This window comes from Artemia franciscana, chromosome 19 (genome assembly GCF_032884065.1).
Source record: "Artemia franciscana chromosome 19, ASM3288406v1, whole genome shotgun sequence".
Classification (NCBI taxonomy): Eukaryota; Metazoa; Arthropoda; class Branchiopoda; order Anostraca; family Artemiidae; genus Artemia; species Artemia franciscana.
In genome coordinates this window covers 27655943-27669917 of record NC_088881.1, presented here as the reverse complement: position 1 = coordinate 27669917, position 13975 = coordinate 27655943, and the positions used below count along the sequence as shown (strand labels likewise).

Genomic DNA, 13975 nt, shown 5'->3' with positions numbered 1-13975 from the left:
ATTGATTCTGAAAGGCTTGAAAATGATTATTCTTGCAGTGATGCCATACCACCATCTATCTGGCAGAAGCATTATTCCTCATTTTTTTTTCTGTTGTTAACTAGTCCGTACATGCGGTGTATTCTCGTCTCACTGCACCTTTCTTTACTATCCGTATTTCACAGCGACATGCAATTCCCATTACATGTTCTGCTGTATGTAGTGGTATTAAGAATTTAAAATCTGATTCTATTGATATAGATGGGATATCTAAAGTTCATCTTTCGCAAAATTGCCCTTCACTTGTATTTACATTTACAGTTACTTTTTCAGATGTGTATATGCACATCTAGGGTCCCAGAGAGTTTCCTGTGTGGCATTATAAGTTAAATATTAAAACAAAAAAATTCTCCTACTGATTGTTCTTCATACCGACCCATTGCTGTAACATAAGTAAATTACTTGAAATATAATACTTCCTTATCTAATTAATAGGACTAATGAAGGAGAGAGCCAGTTTGGTTTTCGGCCAGGGGTGGATTGTCGATCATCCTCATCGTTTTTGAGCATCTCTTCTTCTGGACAATAATTCTAAGAATAAAGGAATTTGTATTTGTGCTTTAGATCTTTCCAAAAGCATTTGACATTGTAACCCATTCCCAGCTTTTTTATTCCCTTTATATTTCAGGTGTTAATTTTTCAGTTATTCTGTTTCTGAGGTATTGGTATTCTAACTCTTTCCTTAGTTTGAAATCTTCTCCAGCTACTACTATTAAAGTTAAATGAGGCGTAAGACAAGGTGGCGTTTTGTCACCTATAATTTTTAAAATTTGCATTTCTGGCGTGCTTGCAAAAATATCCTCTACGTATTTATCCAATTTTTCAGATGTTTCTTATCTGGCTTATGCTAATGATTTGCCCCCAATTAGTAAGACCAGGATCGGCCTCTCCAAAATGGTATCTTCTGTTTCCGATGCTTTTTCTAGGATTGGCCTTTCGTTAAATAAAGAGAAGTGTGAGTTTTTATCTTTCACTTCAACTTCTTCATCTCCTCTTAATTGCGACACTTTCTCTATTCCGTCTGTTGATTCTTTGCGGTGGTTGGGCATTAGCCTTAATAATAATCTTTCCAGTTTTCGTCAGCGCACTGTTTACGACATTTCTATAATATAGACGGAAATATAATAGACAAGTACTGGCAAAACTCTACTCTACATACTGCAATCAGTCAGTCCTTTATGCGGCAGGAATTTACCCCATCTTGAGAAAAATTGATTTAAAAAGAATTCGGAGTAGTTATTTCGTGTACTGTAAGTTTCTCCTTTTCATTCCTCCTTGGACACGTAACTGGATTCTAATTGGTAAATATGAAGTACCTGATATATCATTAAAATTGGTAAAGCTATACAGGAAGCTCTCAGGTACTGCTCTTGATGGGCTATCTCAACATAATCTCGTAAAATTTTTACTATAGTTATCTTTCTTTGGTTGACCTTTTTTTTTCTTTTTTTTTTGTGAATTTCATTTCTTGTTTGTATTTAATGTTGTTTTTTTTGTGTATTTCTCTATGGTTCGTTTTTTTGCGTGTTTGTGTTTATTTAATTTTTTGCGTTTATTTAATGTATAAATTTATTTCTAAAGTCATTATTTTTCGTTTTTTGTATGTTTTGCATTTTTTTGTGTGTTTTTCATTGTTATAAATTCTTGGAAAAAAATAAATTCTTATTATTATTATGTGACGTCAATTACAAAAAAAAAAATTCAAAATTAAGGTTCTAGCTCTAGAGTACGGTCTGCCGAAGGATGCACCTCCTGCACATGACCCAAAAAATATTGCCATGCCCCATCGGTGGGGACTGTGTCCCCCGTTAGGAATCACGGGTATAAATGTTTATAAATGTCAGTCAAAATCCTGGTTTTACATGGCCACAAAATTCGGACCACATATGGAGAAAGGAGAACAATTTTTTTTTTCATTTCGATCTCCTTGGTTCTTTCAAGATATAGGTCCAAAGATACGCTTTTCACAGCACTCCTCTCTAAAGGTCGGATTTGTACGACAATTGCCCTTTTCTATTAAAAACTAGCTGTTGGGGTGACGCTTCGCGCCACCCCAACACCTAGTTGGTGGGGGCGCTTCACGCCCACCAAGCCCCCCCCGCGCACATAAGTCGTTACGCGCCATATTAGTTACGCGCCATTGTAGTTGTGTCCCTGTGTTCCACCTGTGAATAAAGATAGATATATATATGTTTTTAACTACGTAAAACTGCGAATATACAACATTCTTCGCTGTCCCTTTGTCTGTGCATATATTAGATTGCCAGTTTTACCGACTCTTGAACATGCAACACATAATTGTCCATGGGAATAACAATCCGTATTCAGATCTATACCTCACTATTCTAATGATTGCCCTTGAGCTTTGTTGATGGTGATTGCTAATCGAAACATTCCCTGTGTCTCCGTCATCATTATATATCCCCCTGTCCCCCCGGCGTCCCCGTTGTAGTTGTTTCCCTGTGTCCCGGTCGTCATTTATATTCCCTGTGTCCCGGTCGTCATTTGTTTTTCCCGGTGTCCCAGTCTGTAATTTTCTCTTAAAATGTACCGGTGTTCCGGTCGTCACTTGTATCCCGGCGTCCGGTCGTCATTTGTGTCCCGGCGTCCCCGGTCGTCATTTGTGTCCCGGTCCTGTAATTCTCTTTGAGTGTCCCGGTCGTCATTTATATTCCCTGTGTCCCGGTGTCATTTGTGTCCCGGTCTGTATTTCGTCAGTGACAAACATGACGTGAGTCGACAAACAACTTCATGACGGCATAATGCTCAATCCTTATTAATGACATCAGTCGACAAACATGCATGACGTCAGTCAACACACAAACAAACAACTTATTTATATATATATACTAGCTGTTGGGGTGGCGCTTCGCGCAACCCCCAAGCCCCCCCCGCGCGCGTAAGTCGTTACGCGCCATATTAGTTACGCGCCATTGTAGTTGTGTCCCTGTGTCCCCACCTGTGAATATAGATAGATTTATATATGTGTTTCAAACTACGTAAAAATCGCGAATATACAACATTTTTGGCTTTCCCACTACTGGGAGCTTTCTATTTCCAATTGCCAGCAATTGATCTGAAAATGTTTGACCAGAGTCATCGTTTTGCATCGGACACGCATATTTGTAGTTAATTTTAATATTTTTACGTGTGCCCATAAATTAGAATTTTTCAGGCAAGCATTCATTTCGTCTGCAGGAGTTAAACCTACGTAAAAATTGCCGAATATACAACATTCTTGGCTTTCCCATTGTCTGTGCATATACAAAGCCGTATGTACTAATAATGACGTCATATGCAAAACGCTCTTTTTACAAACAAACAAACATGCATACACACAACTCGTTTTTATATAGATAGATAGATAGTAGATACGATACAAATTAACTGCGTAAAATTTGCGAATATACAACATTCTTCGCTGTCCAATTGTCGGACATTGTCCAATCCAAGCCAAAACATATCAACAGCTTTCATAGCAAGGTTTAGCTTACTCGATGTTGTATATTTTTGACATAGTATATGACGTATTATATGTATTTATATATATTTAATTACAATGTAAGCAATGGACATCTTTACTTATGATTAGACAGTTTTGGCAATTAGCCAAATTTCAAACGTTTTTCTCAGTAGTTGCTCCACTTTTTCCATTGCTACTCCACCTTTTACTTTTTTTGTTCGTGTGGACAGATAAAACATGGCGTGGGTCACTCCTTTTATTTCTTTGCTATTCTTATCTAACATGTTGAATGTCTCAAGAAAACTGAAGTAAGCTTTATCAATAGCACTGCCCATGTAGAGATGTGGGCGCAATGTATTATTCATTTCTTTAGTTCTTTTTTTTTGGTTTTAGACCAGGGAACTTCGTACCGAAGGAGCTGTCGTAGAAACTTCAAAAAGGACTCATTGGTTTGGAAATTGAAAGGGCTAGTGTCCTTTTTATTAGTCGAAAATGATTGGATGGCAACTAACCCCCCTCCCACGCCTACCGTTTCCCCAAACACATCCAATCAAAATTTAGAGATAGCCATTTTCTTCAACGTAGTTAAAAAAATTGGAAATTATGTATTTGAAGATGACATCCCCCCCCTAAGGCCCTTAGGGCAAGGGTTGTAAGTTACGCCCCGAGGGCATATAAGGTTTATATATAGAAAGGACGACCGTACAAACTTCGTAGGGGCCTATTGGATTGCTAATCAGAAGTTCTAGTGCCCTTTTTGAGAATCAGAGTGATGGGAGGGTGGACAACCCCTCAACACCTCGTATTTTCCCGAAATGCATCTGATAGAAGTTTTGAGATGGCGATTTGTTGTCGTAAAAACTTCAAAAAAGGCTCATTCGATTAGATATTTAAAGGGATATTGTCCTTTCTAATAGTCGTAAGTGTTTGGAGGGCAACTAGCCCGCATTTTTAGCCGCCCACAATTTTCCCAAACACATCCAATCAAAGTTCTGATACGGGCATTTTGTTCAACGAAAATGAAAGGTCCGGAAATTATGTCTTTGAGGATGACACCCCCCCCCCAAAGCCCTCAAGAGGAGGGTTGTAAGTTATGCCCTGGGGGCATATAAGGTATATATAGAAAGGGTGCTTGAATAAAATTTGGAGGGGGCTCATTGGATTTGTTATCAGAAGTTCTAGTGCCCTTTTAAGATTCAGAGTGATCGGAGGGTGTATACCCCCTGCCCCACGCACCTTGTATTTTCCCGAAATGCATCTGATATAAATTTTGAGATGGCCATTTGTTGTCGTAGAAACTTCGATAAGAGCTCATTCGATTAGAAACTGAAAGGGCTAGTGCCCTTTTTAATCGTTGAAAGTGATTAGAGGGCAACTACCCCCTCCTCTCGCGCCCAAAATTTCCCCAAAAGCATCCAACAAAAATTTTGAGATAGCCATTTTGTTCAAAGTAATTGAAATGTCCGGAAATTATATCTATGAAGATGACAACTTCCACAGCCCTCAGGGCAAGGGTTGTAAGTTATGCCCTGGGGGCAGATAAGGTTTTTTATAGAAAGTGATCGTATAAACTTCGGAGGTGACTCGTTGGATTGGTAATCAGAAGTTCTAGTGTACTTTTCAAGATTAAGTGATCCAAGCGGGGACACCCCCTCCAAACCTCGTATTTCCCAAAATGCATCCGATAGAAATTTTGAGATGGCCATTTGTTGTCGTAGAAACTTCGAAAAAAAACTCATTCGTTTGGAAACTGAAAAAACTAGTGCCTTTGTTAATAGTCAAAAGTGATTGGAGGGCAAGAACTCCCCCCCACGCCCATCAATTTCCGAAACACATCAAATCAAAATTTTGCAATGGCCATTATGTTCAGCACAGTTGAAAGGTCTGGACAATATACTGATATATATAGTTTAAACTTTTAATAATTTTTATCTATGGATGTTAAAAAAGTTCAATTATTTTAAATTTATTTTGTCGTTCAATGTCGTAGGATGAAAGGATTAGAATTGCTTTAGAGTCTTCAACGGGAAAGTGAACACAAAACAGATATTTTTGTTTAAAAAAACACAAGACAAAATAAGTCTGTTCTAAAATAAGATAAGCTATTATTTAGAAATTTTTATTTTTTGATGTGCTATATTAATGATATTTTGAGATAGCCATTTGTTCAAAAGCAGTCCAAAGATCACATACCCCAGAGTCTGGGGGCCAGGGTTTTAAGTTATATCCTGGGGGCAAATAAGCTTTTTATGGAAGGTGTGGTTGTTTGAAATTTAGAGGAAGATCATTCGATTGGAAATACATAGCTCTAGTTCCTTTTAAGAGTCAAATTGATGTAGGGCAACTAGCCCCCTCCCCCTCCCTGACGACCTGTTTTCCCCAAACGCATCCAACGAAAATTGTGAGATAGCTATTTTGTTCACAATAGTCCAAAGAGCATGTAACAATGGCTTCAAGGTAGACACAACCCTCCCGAGCCTAAGTGAAAGGGTTGTAAGTTTGCTCCGGGCATATAAGGCTCTTATAGAACAAATTTTTGTATACACTTCGGATTGGGCGGGGCTCATTCGATTGGAAGGTGGAAGATCTATTACTGAGGGCCGATTATTGAAAACAAAATACGAATGGAATTTTTTCAACTTTCTTGCTTTCATAAATAAAAATTAACAATACCTTAACGAAGAAACTCCAGTATGTCAACTGACAATCTACGGTCGTTTATTTTTTATTATTTTTTTTTTAGTACAGCGCAAATTGTGTTCTGGTCTTGAGAAGAAATAGGGGTTATCAGCTTCACTCATGTTAATTTTTGCTCGTATTTGCAATTTCTGTTCGTTTTGAGTTTCATTTATTTATTGATAGTGATTTACGGTAGTTTTACTCTTGGATGATTATTTGACTTTATTTTTGCTCATTCTTGGCTTAATGGGGCTCTTTACTTTTTTTTTGAAAAACTTGTCTTATGGAAAAACTTTTTTGAAATTAATTATTGGATAACTAGGAAATTTTACTTTTGCGCTCCTATTTAAACGTCAAATGCCTTCTGTGCGAAAGGGAAGCACCTTATCCTTCTTACGTTCTTAAGCACTTTATTCTTCAAAACATATTATTTTAAACATTATATTACTGGATTTATTAAAGTCTTGAACGTAAAAATTTGATTTGAGTGCTAAAACTACTCGGTGGAAACACTTTACTAGCCGCTTGGATTTGCATACCAAGACTAGCCAATTCTTTTCACCTGGCAAATAAAGCTCTGGCAACTTTCCAGTAGAGTGAAACTTAAATCACTACGATTTAATTTTCACAGTTTTATCATTCCCAAAATTTTGGGAATAATATAAGCACTGTACAGTGCTTTACAACAGGGGAGTAGCTCAAGCGTTTCTATTGGGGGGGGGGGGGGGGCAAGAGGGGTCCATATCTAGATAGTCAAGGGGCATAGGCTATATAATAGTTTTTTCCTAAATTATTGGAGAGGGGCAACGCCACCCCTTGCCCCCGAAATGACGCCCGTGCTGTACAGTATAGTGCTGTATATACAGATCTGTATAGCATGCTGCATACTGTATAATATAGCTTATTTCCAAGGTGGAAAAATAAATTTAAAGAAAATAAATCAGTAGCTTTACCTGTAACACACACTGTTGTGAATTTGGATCCAAATCTTCCTTCAGAGGAATATTTGCAAGGATTTGGATGTTTCGCTTGCAATTTCCCAGCAAGTATACATTCCTGAGCTGACAAAAAGAACGTTTCTTTATTCCGAAAGTTTTTTACCTGCAAAGACAAACAATATTTCAAGGCTCCATTCTTTTTTTGTAAAAAAGGTAAAACATTTTTTTATGTAATAAATAAAAATTAGGTAATTTAAATTTCTTTTTAGGTAATTAATTTTTTAGTTAACTGAAAAATTAGGAGATTAAAAAAGATCTTCAGGCAAAAAAAGGTAAAGGATACAGCACATGGCCTTTAAAGTCCAAACCACTGGTGCTGATCTCCGTTTCAAGGCCCTTCAGCCAGGAAGCACAATGGGGGGATGGGGCTAGCCCTCCTGTGCTTTATCACACTCTCCCTGCTTATCTTCCACAGATTTCTCGAGGTACCCATTTAGAGCTAGGTCGACTCTGGCTGAGCTTACAGTCACGCCACTGACCCCTGTCTCAAACCAATAACCGGGCATACCAGGATTCGAGCCGCCCTTCCGACAAAGGATTCCAAGTCCAACGCACCAACCACTCAGCTAGGAGGGTTAAATTTATTCACCAGAATACCATATTATAAAAACGAACAAGTAAAAGAATATTATCAAAATTTGAAGAAGAAAAATGAGAGCCTCCTATGATCAAGTACAAAATACAGGGACGTACGTAGAAGTGGCCTAGAGGCATGGCTCTCTCTCCGTTCCTTATTTTCAAAATTTCTGGGTGCTTCTTATTCAAATTATCAAATAAAGCAGTTATTTTATTATTCGCCCTAATCGCCTTCTTTATCTTGGAGCAGGACAAGGCATTTTTTTTGCCTTCCCTCGCATCTGAAATTTTAATTTTACCCCACACCCCCACTCCACCGCCAAAAAGTATCTCCTCCGTAGCTACCTGGCACAACACAATTAGATAAAAATTTCTTTCGTCACCAAAACTCTCATCATACGCAGTACTGAGGCGTTTTTAGGAAGGTGACACTTGCCCATGGTGCAGAAATTCTAGGGGCGCAAAACTTCAAATAAATAATTTAATGATATATTTTGACATTTATCTTTTATTGAAATAAGTTATATTTTATAAAAAATTCAATAATGATAGTTAAATAATAATAATAATAGTTAATCAAAATAATTAATAATTACTAAATAATAAATAACCAAATAATAAACTATTAATTAATAAGTAAAGTGAAAATAATTTTGTTAATAAATGAAAATTTTGGTAAAATTTTGCCTGAAAATTTTCGTGGGAGACAGGGTAGAGGAGCTAATCAAGATTTTACCCCGGGCACAAGAGAAGCCAGGACCACTGCTGATGCAGCAACCTCTGTTAACGACCGGTTCTTTTCTTTTTTCTGTACATATAATATACTATGCAGCATCAGGCGCATCAGAAGCATCTAATATGTTGCTTTTATTAGCCATCTTTAATTTCTTGTGTTTATACTTTCAATTAACTATCAACAGATGGCTTTTACGGAATAACCCAATCCTGTTTTAAGTAAAAGATTAATTATAATAAGAGAGCACATCTTTATTCGCCAAAACAGTACATAATTTAAAACAACTTTACACAGCAAAAGGTAATTATTTAGAAATAATCCAGAACAACGCCATTTCTATGGTAAAAAAGTAACTAAGGGAAATTTTATTTAAAATAATCCAAAACAACCGCATTTCTATGGTAAAAAAAGTAACTAAGGGAAATTTTATTTAAAAATAATCCAAAACAACGTCATTTCTATGGTAAAAATTAACTGAGGAAGATTTTATTTAAAAATAATCCAAAACAACCGCATTTCTATTGTAAAAATGTAACTAAGGGAAATTTTACTTAAAAATAATCCAAAATAACCGCATTTCTATGGCAAAAAAAGGAACCTAGAAAATTTTATTTAAAACAATCCAAAACAACCGCATTTCTATGGCAAAAAAGTAACTAAGGAAAATTTTATTTAAAAATAATCCAAAACAACCCTATTTCTATGGTAAAAAAAAGTAACCTAAAAATTTTTTATTTTCTTGAGCGGTTTTTTTTTCAGTTAAATAGCAGGAAGAATTTCTGCATATTATTGATTTATATTTACCTAATTAAATTATCATTAATAGAAAAGAGCTTGAAACATAAAAATTGTCTAATTCCTCAACATTTCAGGTTGGATTCTAATAAACTTAAAACTTTTATTGAAACTAAAGTTCGAATAAATTGAAAATATAGTAAAACCTAATTCCAAAAATTCAAAACAATATCAATTAACATAAACGAAAGTTCTATTGGGTACCGCTGCGCTGTCAGAGCGGCAGTGACGCTATTGGATAAGAATTTTAAAATTCATCAGGTCAAAAAAAAGAAAATAAAAAAATAAAAATAAAAGAAAATAAAATAAAAAGAAAATAAAATAAAGAAAATAAAAAAAAAGACAATTTGTCTAATTTCTGAAAATTTTACGTTGTATTTAAATAAACTAAGAACATTCAATGAAATTCCAGCTTTAATAGATTTAAATTTGAACTAAAACTTAATTTCAAAAATTATAATTAAAACAAAATTAATTAATAAATAAATTAAAAGTTCAGCTGGATAAAGCTATACAGTCAATGGCACTAATAGTTTTAAATTCTAGAGGAGTAAAATGCGTTGAATCGAAAAAAAAGAAAAAAAAAAGAAAAATTAATACATCCAATTTTCAATTCCCCCCTTATCACAATAAAAAAAAACATAATCAAATAGCAAATAACAATTATAACATAAATGAAACTTACTAAGGATTAATTTGGTTTAATTGACGCTAAATGAATTTAGAGCCCACGGTTTCTCAATTTAATAATCAGTAATGAATTTTATTTTACAAAACAAAATCAAAATTCTTAACGTACATAATTTTCAAATAAATTTGAATAAATAGTAGTCAGGTTAATTTCCCATATTCTTTGGTAGTGTTGTCAACTCTTTGAAATAAACTGTATCAGTTTTCCAGTTAAATTTGTACCACAAGAGATTTATGTGTGAAGCAGTTATTTGCAGTAATAAGATGAAAATTTTTGATAAACTAAAATTCGAACAGATATCCAACTCAGAAAGGAGCAAAAAAACTAAAATATACCAAATTTTTTTTTTAATTGTACAAAATAATTTCCAAGCATAACGTGTTATATTCAAAACTAAAAAAACAGGACAATTATACCGGTTGGCAACGCTGCTCTTCGGCCTTGATGCCGTCAAGCTAATAATTTTAACTTTTATTTAATTGATTTCCCAAAGGCAAGGGTAAAGACAGAGGTCAATGTTGTGAATAAAAGCACAAAAATCTTTTTTTTTTTTTTTTTTCTTTTTTTTTTTATAAAACTACAGGGACAAAGGGCTGCCATCTAGAAAACACAATCTAGAAACGCTATTTATTATAAGTTCTGTACCATATTCACAAACACAATAATTCGTTAAAGATAAAGTAGATAAATGAACAAGGACAACGAATAATCACTGCTTAAGTAAAGAACGAAGTTGACCTAATGTATCAACTTATTTTATTTTTTGGTCTTAGACTAGGGCACTTCGTATCGAAGGAGTTGTCGTAGAAACTTCAAATGGGCCCGCTGGATTGGAAATTGAAACGGCTAGTGCCCTTTTTAATAGTCAAAAGTAGTTGGAGGACAACTAACCCCCCTCCAACGCCCACCCTTTCCCCAAACACATCCAATAAAAATTTTGAGCTGGCCATTCTGTTCAACACAGTTGAAAGGTCCGGAGATTCTATCTTTGAGGATTACAACACCCCCATAGCCCTCAGGGTAAAGGTTGTAAGATATACCCTGGGGCATATAAGTTCTTTTTTATATAGAAAGCCGAGGAAACTTCAAAAAAGGGCTCATTCGATTAGAAATTGAGACGGCTAGTGCCCCTTTTCATAGTCGGAAGTAATCGGAGGGCAAGTGCCCCCTCCCCCAAACCCATCATTTCTCAAAACTCTTCCGATCAAAATTCTGATTTAGCCATTTAGTTCAACGTAGTTGAAAAGTCAGGAACTTTAGTCTTTAAAGATGACAACCCCCCACAGCCCTCAGGACAAGGGTTGTAAGTTATGCCCTTGGAGTATATAAGGTTTTTATAGAAAGTGTTGTCGTAGACACTTCAAAAAAGGCTCAATCCATTGGGAATTGAGAGGACTAGCGCCTTTGCTATCAGTAAAAAGTGATCAGAGGGCAAATGCCCCCCAACCACGCCCATCATTTCCTAAAACGCTTCAAATCAAAATTTTGAAATAGCCATTTTGTTCAATGTAGATGAAAGTTTCCGAAATTATGTCTTTGAGGATGACAAATCCCCCATGGCAAAGCTTGTAAGTTATGTCCTGGGGGCATAAAAGGTTTTTTTTATAGAAAGCGTGGTCATTTAGCCTTCGGAGGGGGCTCATTGGATTGGTAATAAGAAGCTCTAGTGTCCCTTTTAAGAGTCAAAGTGATTGGGGGACAGCTACACACCCCCCCCCCCACAGACACACGCCATATTGTCCCAAAATGCATCTAATATCATATAACAAGGCTTTTGTGGTTGAAACAAACCCCCAGGGCCTGGGGGAAGGGTTGTAAGTTATGCCCTGGGGTGTCTAATGTTTTTTATGGAAGGGATGATTGTATAAACTTTAGAGGAGGCTCATTTGGTTGAGGATTGGAAGTTCTAGTTCCCTTTTAAGAGTCAAAAGTGATGCAGGGCATCACCACCCCCACCCCAAAAATAACCCTCTTCACCAAACAAATCTGATTAAAATTGTGAGATAGTAATATTGCTCAAAATAGTCCAAAGAACATATAACAATGCCCCTAGGGTTGACACAGCCCCCCAGTGCCCTTGAGATAAGGTTGTAAGTCATACTCTGGGGGCATATAAGGTTTTTGTGGAATGGGTGGTCGTATAAACTTCCGATGGGGCTCTTTTGATTTGAAATTGGAAGTTAATAGTGCCCTTTTAAGAGTCAAAAGTGATTTGAGAGCAACCACCCCCACCCCCTCCCTCACAATCATCATTTCCCCATAGACGTCCAGTCAAAATTTGGAGACAGCAAATTTGTTCGTTGTAGTCGAAGGGTCCAGAAATTATGTCTTTTAGGAAGACAATCCTGCACCCACAGCTCTCAGGCCAAGGGTTGTAAGTTGTGCTCCGGTGGCATATACGGTTCTTATGCAAAGGGTGGTCGTATATACTTTGGAGGAGACTCGTTGGATTGGTAATGTCAATTTCTAGTACCCTTTTCAAGAGTCAAGGTGATCTGAGGTGAAATTATGTTTGAAAACTTTATTTACTTAAACTATTGCTTGTTTATATGGAGTGAGGATTTCTTTCAACTTTAAATTGAATTGGTTAATTTAATTTACTAAATTAAAATATAATAATACCACAAGACTAGTCAAGTTTCACGAATAACACAATTTCCCTACACAGTCATCAGGGGACAGGAAGTCCCTTGGGATAATTCATAAAAAGGCCCTATGGTTTTGAGAAAGTACGCCGATGCTGGGACTCGCAAAATGATTTTAAGGTGTCGAACCCCCTTCAATGACACTCAATAGTCAGTTGAAAACTCATTTTCACCTATGTTGGAGCAAGAAGAAAACATAACAACCTGCCAACTTTCAAGAACTGGATAGTTGAAGAAATTTGAGCAAGACAGCAATGCAGTGATTGTTTTTTTTTTATGTTCTAATGGACTTAGTTCATTCAGGGGCAGGCATTCACCGTGAAAAGCCTGTAATTAACGGGTCCTCTACTTTTTTATCTTTTTTTTGGTTTATGCTTTACTTCACTTATTTGTTTTTATTTTCTACCATTTTACTTTTGTGCTCCTATTAAAATATTAAACGATTTTAGTATGAAAGGGAAACACTTACTACTTCTTACTTTCTTATGCACTCTATTTTTCAACCGATTTTACTTTCTTGAGCTGGTATTCACTGCAAGCCTGTATTCAGGGGAGGGGTTAGGGGTTTGAATCCCTCCAGCCCCCGAAATGTTTGCCTTAATGTTTAAATGTTTGCATTAACCTAACAAAATTGCATAAAAAAACACTTTGATGCGTTTTTAAAGTTTTTGCTTTAATTAAAAATAAAATTCACACTCTCACAAATTAACGGACAAGTTTCATTTGGTTAATTTGGATAACTTTTGAATTTTACGACATCGCGGGTACCGTGAAGACTATTCAGGTGGATTGCTTCACTTACCTTGCTTCACTTACCTTGGTAGTATTATTACTAAAGACAGTGGGTGCAGTGAAGATACTGAATTTAGAATAGCCAAGGCCAAGGGTGTTTTTTCACAGTTGAAAAAAGTTTAGAAGAAAAGGAACATAAATCCCCAAACCAAAATTAGAATATTAAAAGCTACAGTGATCACACCACTCAAGTTAAATTATGAAGCATGGGCACTCCAATAAACCGGGAAGGATTTGCTATATATTTTTATATAGCAAATATATATTTATATTTGCTATATATTACACTTGCTATCGCTATATACTTGCTATACACACTATATATTTGCTATACATTTAAAAGTTTGGAAGTATGGGAATATAAGTCTGCAAACCAAGATTAGAATTTTGGAAGGTGCAGTAATGGCAGTGGTCAAATATGGCTCTGAACCATGGGCGCTCCGAAAAGCAAATGAATATTTACTAGATGTTTTCCAGAGAAATTGGCTACGGATTGTTCTGGGTACCCGGCTGATTGACCGTATTTCAAACAGTAGGTTGTACGAAAAGCGCGGTTCAATC

At 36.1% G+C, this 13975-nt stretch overlaps 1 protein-coding gene across 2 annotated transcripts in view; it reads right to left on the bottom strand.

The window, feature by feature from the left end:
* LOC136039510 (nuclear protein localization protein 4 homolog) overlaps positions 1 to 13975 on the bottom strand; it is a 148369-nt gene that overhangs the window by 99214 nt on the left and 35180 nt on the right. For both annotated transcript variants that reach the window (XM_065723301.1, XM_065723300.1), the window contains exon 8: positions 7135 to 7282. In XM_065723301.1, the coding sequence (XP_065579373.1) occupies positions 7135 to 7282 (148 nt within the window). The remainder of the gene's footprint in view (positions 1 to 7134; positions 7283 to 13975) is intronic.